The sequence below is a fragment of the Limulus polyphemus genome, unplaced genomic scaffold (genome assembly GCF_000517525.1).
Source record: "Limulus polyphemus unplaced genomic scaffold, Limulus_polyphemus-2.1.2 Scaffold3269, whole genome shotgun sequence".
In the NCBI taxonomy this organism is placed as follows: domain Eukaryota; kingdom Metazoa; phylum Arthropoda; class Merostomata; order Xiphosura; family Limulidae; genus Limulus; species Limulus polyphemus.
In genome coordinates, this window is record NW_013668879.1 from 15,526 (window position 1) to 25,701 (window position 10,176).

At 30.9% G+C, this 10,176-nt stretch overlaps 1 protein-coding gene across 1 annotated transcript in view; it reads left to right on the top strand.

Annotated features, from left to right (window-relative positions):
- LOC106469028 (protein MEMO1-like) overlaps positions 1-5,336 on the top strand; it is a gene marked incomplete at its 5' end in the record, with an annotated part of 14,508 nt that extends 9,172 nt beyond the window's left edge. The window contains 3 exons of the mRNA XM_013929483.2: positions 328-404; positions 1,404-1,508; positions 3,135-5,336. Coding sequence (XP_013784937.2) covers positions 328-404; positions 1,404-1,508; positions 3,135-3,275 — 323 coding nt within the window. The remainder of the gene's footprint in view (positions 1-327; positions 405-1,403; positions 1,509-3,134) is intronic.
- Positions 5,337-10,176: the final 4,840 nt, after the last annotated feature.

Below are 10,176 nucleotides of genomic sequence, written 5' to 3' on the forward strand. Positions count from 1 at the left end.
TTGAGTTTGATGTTGAAGCTATTGAGTTTGATGTTGAAGCTATTTCTGACTGTCATTTAGCCAATAAACGTATGTTGAATTGATTTAATTCATAATCAGAGATAGTGAAAATTGTAGCATACTTAAAGCAACTTATAAGCATTCTAGAAAACACATAAAAGTTTCTTCAACTTAGAGATTTAACCCTTTTAAATCTATATCACTTTAACAATGAATATAACCTAAACAGAAATTTCATAATTGGATTGTTGTTTCTGGTTCAATCCAAAAATCTGTTACTAAGTAATGGATAATGATAACAATAAAAGCATTATCTTGCAATCATAGGAGCTCGTTTCCACTATCAGTACTATGATAAGTCATGGGGAGATATCCACCATTCAATTCAAAAATTAGATGAAATGGTAAGTTGTGACTTATCTTTTGTGTGGTGTTCCAAAACATTAGAAATTTGTGACTGAATAAGTGTTTTTGTTCTTCAATTGTATAACACCTGTTTTTCGTTGATGCTGTGGTAGCTGTATTCTTGCTTTGTTTCTTTTGTGCATTTTAATTGGCTTGTGGATTTTTATCAATTTATTAAATAGGTGAAGACTAAGCAATACATTTTGCTTCTTTGTCATTTTTAATACATATGTTAAACCCACGATGCTTGAATTAGATGGTGCTAGTTCACAATCAATTTAAATAAGATGTAAAAAATCACTTTTCCAGCTATTCTGGACAGGTAACAATTAGTTAAGTACAACCAACTTTTAAAGTGTATTGTAAAGGGGAGGAACTAAGTTTTGTAGTTATATAAATAACTTGCCCATAATTTGTAACAGATGTTATAAAATTTAAAAGTTTTTGAGGGATGGTCTGATAAAGCCACACTTGCTGGTTGAATACAATAATTTTAGAAATACTTCCTACATCCTGTGTGGGCAGCCCATTGGCCAATGGCCGTGTGTGGCCATTTTGCAAAAAATGTGTGGCTAACTCGTAGAATCAATGATTGTGTGTGTTTTTACTTGTCTTAGAGAATATGTTTCTCATTCTGACTTCAGCCATTAACACCTACCAATTAACAAAGTAGTAAGCCATTGATCTTCCATTATTTAAAAATGAGGACACACCCAAAACTCTTTAGTAGAATAATTATAGCATTTGATCACATAATTTTTGTAGCTTTTGATTAATCAAAGATCTAGAAATGTAATATGTATTTAGTTTTAAGATATGTGAAAAGAAGTTATTCTACATATGTTTGATAAATATGGTGATTTAGAATGATAATATTATTATAGTAGTCCTGTATTAGAAAAATTTTCTGCACGTGTTTGTAGCTTATATAGCAATCACTTTTATTGCATGTGCTTGTAGTTTAAAGACTTTTCTTTAGTTGTCATTTTTCTTTTCAGGGTATGAAAATTATTGAGTCCCTAACACCGTCTGAATTCACATCATATCTGAGAAAGTTTGGAAACACGATTTGTGGACGTCATCCCATTGGTGTTCTCTTAAATGTAAGTTAAGTTTTTTTTTTTCAAGAACAAATTTACACATACACCCACAGAAGTATATGACTTGTTTGAAACAGTATGTATAAGTTAACCAATGATAAATATATAAGCACACAGAATGTTTTTAAACAACCTTTAGGTTGAAAATAATAAATAAATATCCTCTAACTTTTCAAAGTGTATAATTTTACTGCTCATTATTTACCTCGGGGTTGCTTGACAAAGCTGTAAAATAAAACATTTGACATTAAAATTATGCTTTTTAGATAAAGACACTCATTATTATTATTATTATTATTATTACTTTTGTTATAGAAATTATGTTTTGTTAATAATTCAAGTTAATGTAAGAAATATTCAGAATACAAATCTTTAGATTCTGCATGTTGGTCAATTTGAATTATTTGGATACACTTGTTGTGAATAGTACATGGCAATGTTTAAATTACAGAATATTCTACTGCACAGTCTAACTTGCTACTCTGTAATTTCTAAATCTATATTTTGTCATTTCTAATCAGCTTGTGTATAAAGTGTTTATTTTGTTTAAAAGACATACTTAACAGATAATGAATAGTTTGAAAGTTGTTAAAATAGACAACCAATAAGGTGAACTGGTGAGTAGGCAACTATTTAATTCATTTGTACATCATGTTTGTGGTTCTTCTGTCAGTGTTCATGTCTAGGATGCTCAGCCATAATAGGAAACTTTTTAGTGTGTAGTACTACTGGAATGGAGATGATTTCTAATCTTACAGTATTGGTGTTTTGCTTCTAGTGTAGGGAGATTTATTAATTTTCCATATTTCTTCTCAATATTTCTGAAGTTGTTCCAATTATACGCTGATCAATGGCTGATGTATTGGTTTTCAGTAGAGATTTGTAGTTCTGAGATAAACAAATTATCCAATACAGTTATTGTATTTTGATTTATTTTAAGTACTATCAAATTACCAAATGAAATCTACTATCTGAATTTAATAAGACTTCTTAAGCTTGTTCGTAATAGTCCAAGATTCTTTTGAAAAAACAAAGGCATTCCTTCTGATTTAAACAGATCTGTTTTGGTACTAAAACTTTTAATGCAGATTGTAAATTGAATTTTATGCAGTACTAACTTTCCCCCTTTTATATATTATTTTGTTACTTGTCTTGTTATGTACTTACAAATATGTCCTGATGTTTAGATTTTAAGATGTTTATGATTAAGAATTTTTCTGTATCTTTTATAATTATAAACATCATTCCAGCTGATTATTTTAGTGTTCTCTTTTACTTTTCTTCTTTTCATTTTATTTTCACTTTTTATTTTGAAATAACTTATATTTAATGATTTATTTGTTTGTGATTTAGCACAAAGCTACACAATGGGCTGTTTTTGCTGTACCCAATACAAATATTAAAACCTAATTTGTAGTAGTGCTATAAACCATTAGACTTGCTGCTGAACCACTGAAGCACATGTTATGTGTTTTTGTATTTTTAATGTACACAGTTGTTCTTTTTCATGGTGATCTAACATGGATATTTATTATATATAGTATGAATGTTTTTGTTTATTTTACTGCTTTTTCTTCATTAAGCAATTCATAATTCTCCATTAACTCTGTGTCCCTGGTATTTTTTCAGGCAGTTAACATTCTACAACAGACTACTAGTAATGGCCACAAGATGTCCCTGAAATTTCTTTATTATGCCCAATCTAGCCAGTGTCTTAGCATGCATGACTCATCAGTAAGCTATGCTGCTGGTTCCCTACAGATTGAATAATGATACATATTGTAGGAAGTTTAAGTGGTACTTTAAAACAAATATCATCAGTTGTGTTTATTGATGTTACTCGTGTAGGTCTCAAGGATTTGTCTATGCAATATCTGTGTTGTATTTGTTGGTTTATTTTGTATATCTCAGTTTCTCTGCGAGACATAAGTGTTCACACTTGATGTTGTTAATATTATGGTGTTTGAGATTTAGGTAGGAACATTTTTGTTGTTAAATATTTTCAATAGTATTATCATTAAGTTCTATGTTACTCAAGAAATTCAGGTTATATACCTCAAACCAAAAATTTAAGACTGTTAATAAAAGATTAAATGTTAAGAAATAAAGATTATCGTATTTCTGGTATAACATGTAATGAAGTTTTATGATAATTCATTAATTAAATTATTTTTATTGGATAGTTTATAGTATTTTGAAAGTAGTGTAGCAAGTCACTAAAAAAAACTTGTGGTCTTGGATCTGTTTTATAACTCATACACATTTTGCTTAGGAACAATGAAATACCAATAAAGTCAAAGTTGTATGTAAAATTAAATTGGAGAGAAACTAGGTTTCTTTTATACAATTATGATTTCTATTCATAACTTCCAACACAACAAGGATAAAACTCATTGTAGTGACCTCAACAGGTCCAGAAGGTCACGTTAATAGTCATTCATATGTTTAGCCCTCAGAATTTAACACTCAGAAGTAACAAACTCAAATGATGAGTCATCATAATAAAACCTGTAAAAAAAGACTGCTGTTGAGCCTAATGAAAATGAGATTTCAGGATATGACTTTGCTGGTGTTGAAATGATTTTATTTTCTATATTCGTTGTTGGTTAAAGAATACTATGAAGTCAGTAATAGTGCGTAAGCACTAAGTTTTACGTAGGAGTGTTCACAATCTGTGATAATTATACAAGTCTGAGTGCTTAGACCTTATAATCCTTTGTTCCATCATCATTTGTGCTATGTCTGATAACTTTGGTTATAAACTATTTTTCTACAGCTCAATTTATGCTGTGGGAAGCTTTTGCATGAAAACAGGTTAGTGCTGTTCCTCTCTTGTTAATATGGTTTACAAAGTCTATCACCCACGTGTGGAAGATGATTGTCAAAAGACTGTTTGAGGAATCCAAAACATAAAAGTTCATTGGAGATGTGAATGATACACCATGAATTCCCATTTGAACTTAATCTTCTTGAGGAACTGCCGTATTGACATGAACATATAGATTGATGCCTTTTCTTAGTGGAACCAAATCTTATTGACATCCAATCAGAACAAAGATAGTATTCTTCATAGTATAGTTGTGTCAACACATTAATTTGATAGTGCAGAGTTCACTGCGACATTCTTTTTGAGACTTTAGATGTTTAATTTGTCATAATAGCTGTAACCTGTAACCACCATAATGTAAATCCCTTAGAAAAGCTTTCACAGTATGCTCTGTATAATTTTTAAAATGTTGTGCCACTGAAATGATGATGATAAACTGCCTAGACTGTAGCAGAAATTTAAATAGGTGCTTTATGCAGTATGATGACATACATTCATTGTAAGACAGATACTGCTCACACAGTTTTTAGCAGTTGGTCTCCTGTTTATCTATGTGCTTTGGAAGAAGCTTGTGAACACAGTTCTTGTGTTGCTTTTGCAGACCTAAATCTGTATGAATTATCTTTTTTACAGTTTGTACCATTGTGCCGTATGTTATTTTATAATCATGGAATAGAACTTTGCATCAGAAATTCCTGTAACATAATCAATCCAGAAGGAGTCAATTTTAAACATCTTTACTCTCAACTCACCATGCTGAGTTACAACAAGAGGGTAAGGGCTTTTAACCATTGTAGTCACAGACCATGAGAATAACCCAGAACAAGGTGATTGAGTACACAAAGTGTTACAGTAGATCATAACAGAGGCGTACATTTCATAAAAAAGACGTGTAGGCACACATCAAAATTCAGAGCAAATTCAAAGGATCATGATAAAATGAATTTTCGAAACATTTAATAGAACAACAACACTAGTTGTGTTCCTTTGCATATTTTAGTAATATAATTAAAATACAATCAATTTTATATTCATGGAATATGAGGGCCAGTCTTCTATTTTTAATTCTACTGAACATGTTGACTGCAGATTCAAGATCCATTTCAAAATGCTTATATATATTTAGAAGGGCTAAAGCAGCAAGTCTTTCCTGTACCATGGTAGAACGAGGATAGTTTATCAAACACCTTCTTGATGAGAAAGGCCTCTCTGCACTTGCAACTGACACAGGTATGACAAGAAGTATTGATAGAATATTGTAAATGATTGGATACAAGAGCTTGTTTGTTACTTCCAATGCATCTAATAAACTACTTGGTTTACCATTCTGACCCTCTCGTTTGATCTGCCACCTCTGAAACTCGCCTCAGATTAAATTCTCATCTATGTCTCTTCTATATTCTTTAATAAATTCCCTCAAGTGAAAAGGGATTAAGTACTGTTCAAAGAACCGTCTATAAGGTACAATAACTCTTGCATGAAGTTCCTGAAGTAGCTGGTCAGTGAAGGAATAATACATTGCTCTTGTATAATATTCACAGTAAATAGGGACTTTATTTACCTAAATGAAAAATCGTACTTTTGTACTTCTCAAGATCCACACAAAAGTTGCAGGTGGCCTTCATTGAACTGCAGTCTTGAAGGGGACATTATGGCAAAATCAGGATACATTTCAATTGTTAACACCAGTTCTTCTGGAGTGGAGTTGACCCCAACTCATGTGCCAAATGGTCTAGGTTCTGCTTCATGCTCAAAGTGTTCAATGCTTTTAGGTTTAAGCATTTCTGTAATTTTTTGTGTGGCCATACTTGCAGCTTGTCCAGAGGCACTAGTCTAGTAAATCTACATTTGACATGTAGAACAATAACCCTCAATTCAAGCAGTTGCATGTTGCTAGGTTACGGTGCATGCTGCACGCACCTGGAACCTGTATGCTTTAGCACAAATTCATTATCTACATTTTGGTTTGTATGAGTGCAATGTTCAAATATATAAAAAAAAAATTTACTGAATTGTGCCTTTTCAACAGTGATCTACAAAGTTTGATTGCAGATTTGCTTAAATGGAAAATTTAGGATTTGTCTCAAAAGTTTGGGATATTTTATGTGTAAGCACATGCCTTTTTTGTCTAAATGGAATGTACGCCCCTGCATAAACTCATTTTTTTGTCCAGGTGTACATAATCGTACTAGTAGACTTTGTTGGTTCAGGGCAATATTTCAAAAAGTCCATGTACTTGCAGTAAACAAACATTTTACATTAATGAATTATTATTAAAATAAGAAAAAGTTTGTTGGGATGCATACTAGTTTAAAGTATTGTAGTCATTCTCGTGTTTTTCCATTCATGTGTTTTTGAAACTCAGTTAACTGGCAAAAGAATTAAGTACAGTAACTACATTGATATTAGTACAGTGTATTTGTCAACATTCTAACATATTTTGTTTACTCTAGGATCCAAAAATCATTACAAATTTTGATTATCTACTAAGCATATAGGTGTAACTTGTAAACTAGTTACTGTGTGCAGATGTTACAGTTATGTTTTATATTGGTTGTTAATTACTAAACAGTTCTGGAAACAGACACAGTGTGATTTTCTTCAAGATATGAAATTTGTTAAAATATTGTATTGCCAATTTTATAAACAAAACTGTTTTTAAAATATGTTTGCATCAGTTTCATCTTTTAAACTTGTTTTTGTTTGATATATAGTATCTAAAAATAAAGTTGCTGATATCTTGTATCGAAACAATTAATTTTACCTCAAATTACACAATGTAACTTAAAAAGTGTTCCTTTTCATAAAATAATCTCAATTTTTGCCCTACTTTTTAACACTTATAAGAAGAGAATTAGACAAGGTCTACAGTAATTGTTAATCTTGTTTTGATTCGTTATTTTTCTTTTAAAAGGCAGACAGACTTACAAAAATGTTTTTCTGTATATGTAGCATACTACAATTATGAAAATTTCAGATGTTACAATATGTGCAATGAATATGTTGTAATAGATAACTTTTATGTACATAATTCTCTCAACACTCATGGTCTGGGTCCTAGGTTGGCCTTTGACTCCTAATATCCACACTATTTTAAAGGTTTCTTTTTATCTCATTTTTGTCCATGTAAGGAAAGTACACTAAATTTAGTTACATATTGAAATCTTCTCACAATGTTATAGCTTTTATGATGAATGTAATTCCACAAATAATATTATGTGTTTGAATAGCCAAGGTATATAAGGTTTGCTGATTATTCATGTGTTATTACTTGTTTAAACTTCAGTTTGAAAAAATATGTTAATTAAGGGGTACTTAAGTTTAAATTGGCAGACTTATAGATGTGCTTTCCTCTCCACATTTCTTTGAAAATTTAAAGTTTCCACGTTTTTAACCCTTCTTTTTTCATCTCTATATATATGTTTATATGGATAGTGTTTGTTCCTCAATTATGAAAATAAGAAATTTTGCATATTATTTTAAAAAGAAAAAAAATTAAACATTTCTAATACAATTCAAAGAGATGTTTGTCAAGCTGCCTTCTTCTTGCTCCTGAATTCTTTGAAAAATATTTAGATACTTCAAACAATTACACAAAAAAGGACACACCTTGTAAGTTATTACAGAATGCTAACATTTAAACGTAGAAGATGTACTGTTAATTTACAGCTAAATCTTCCTGTTTAGTGATTGTAAATATCTTAATAAAGAAATGCTTTTGTGTATGACCAGTTTTTTTGCTCTATATTTTTTACCAGAACCTAAACCAGCATTCATTAATATAACTTATGGTTATTCCAGTATGTGTGCATATGTGTGTTCTTTATGTTTAGCCCATTTTATGATAGGTTTTACACTAGTACGTTTAACTTGACCATTCTGATATTGTTTCCTGGACTACATAAATTCTTCATTTCTCTTCACCTTGCCTCATTCTAAGCTGATCCTATTGCTTTTATTTGACATTCTTAACATTCATCTTTTGGTGGCCACATGGTGTAATTAACTTTTAGGTTTCTTTTGAATGAAATTTTGTAATTAATTGTAATGTGCATACATTTTGTCTATATTCAGCTGTACATGTATAGTATTCTTGGGTAAAGACCAAAACCAACAATTCCCTGTGATGGACACAGCAGATAGCCTAATGTGGCTTTGCTCTAAAACAAACAAACAAACAATTACTAATACGCATTAATTATAATTTACATAGACTTAACTTACTGTCATTCCCATTAAATGACAACTACTGTTAAATGTATAAGATCAGTTACATCTTAAAATGCTTGATTATAAATGTTAAGTCTGCAATATGGGAGATACAGAAAGACCTTGTGGAAGAATAAATTGAGCATGGACAGCAAAGGAAGTTGTCAAACACATGCTCAACAAAGAACCAAAATCTTTATTGAATACATACTTGAAAACCAAAACATACTGGTGTCATAATGTTTTAATTGTCTAGCTTCTAGGTTCTAACTGGAGATGAGAAAACAAAGCCCCAATTCCTACAGTTCTAGATTACTAATTCCAATGCTCATTTTCACTATACGTGTTCAAGAGGAGATTAAATTCCAGCTCACACAAATCTGTGCACCACTCCTCCATTTGGTTATTTCCTACACTCGATTTGTTCAGACAATTATTACATCTGAGAAAAATAGTCTACAGTATAGGATAATTATAAGAGAAATTCCATATTTACTGTAACTATGTCTTAAAAGTTACTTCTCCTAGGGGAACTGAATTTTGATTGAAATACTGGTTTTGTTCACATATGTTTGGGCATGGTACAATGTGTTTCAAGAACTCGTAGGTGTTCGGTATGCTCCCAAGCCTATCCCTAAATCAAACTACCAAAGTAATCTGGGACACTGGGGATAAAAGGACATCAACCTTAAAAAAATAGCTTATACATTTTTTCCAACACTATTGAAACGTGGCTTAATAAAGTGGGTAATAAATGGTGATTATAAATAAAAAAATTTGCACAATGTATTGTTGTTTAATTTGTGAAATGTATAAACAGTACTAATACATATTATAGACTACACAGCTCTTCACACAGTTTTTTCAAGAAATCCCCACCCCCAATCTGATTGTAGGGTTGGTATAAAAATATTTTTCTCGACCCATTTATAAACCCCAATTAGCCCATGGAAACTACTTCACATATCATCGTTATGAACAATGTTCACTGATTTTCTCAGTATCCTGGAGACTGACATGCATTTTCTTTCAAGCCTTGTATTGTTGGAAGAAGTGAAATAAAAGTGACACTAGTTTGCCAAAAAATAGAGAATAATATGAGTAGCAGAATATGTTTTGAAATATCCTACATCATATCTAAACTTTTCTCCTTAAGACATATTTCTTAATTGTATCTTAGGGCAAGTAGTTTTTAAAGTATAATCATTTTAAGTGTGTGGATTGCTATATAACAGTCCTGTGAAAAATGTGTTAACCTTTTAGTCACATTAACAGTTATGTGTAGTCAAACAACCTTGTGGTCTGTCTTACTTAATCAGTTCCCTTTTCAGGAAACCATTCCAACTTATGGTAAAATCAATATGTGATCACACATTTGTTTTTACAAAGACAAACATTGAAATAAATACAACATACTTATACAAGATAAGAATGAGTGTTGCACATTTATAAAAAAGCGGTTTACTGTATCTCACCTTATTATAAGTGACAAAAGCTTAAGTAATCTTCCTATATTAAACAGAAGAGGGTGACCTACATTTCTACTTACTTATCTAACTAAATATATTTGTAAAATCATCCTAATATACACAGCGTGGTCACAAGTAAATAGACACCACCTTTTCAGAAAAAAAT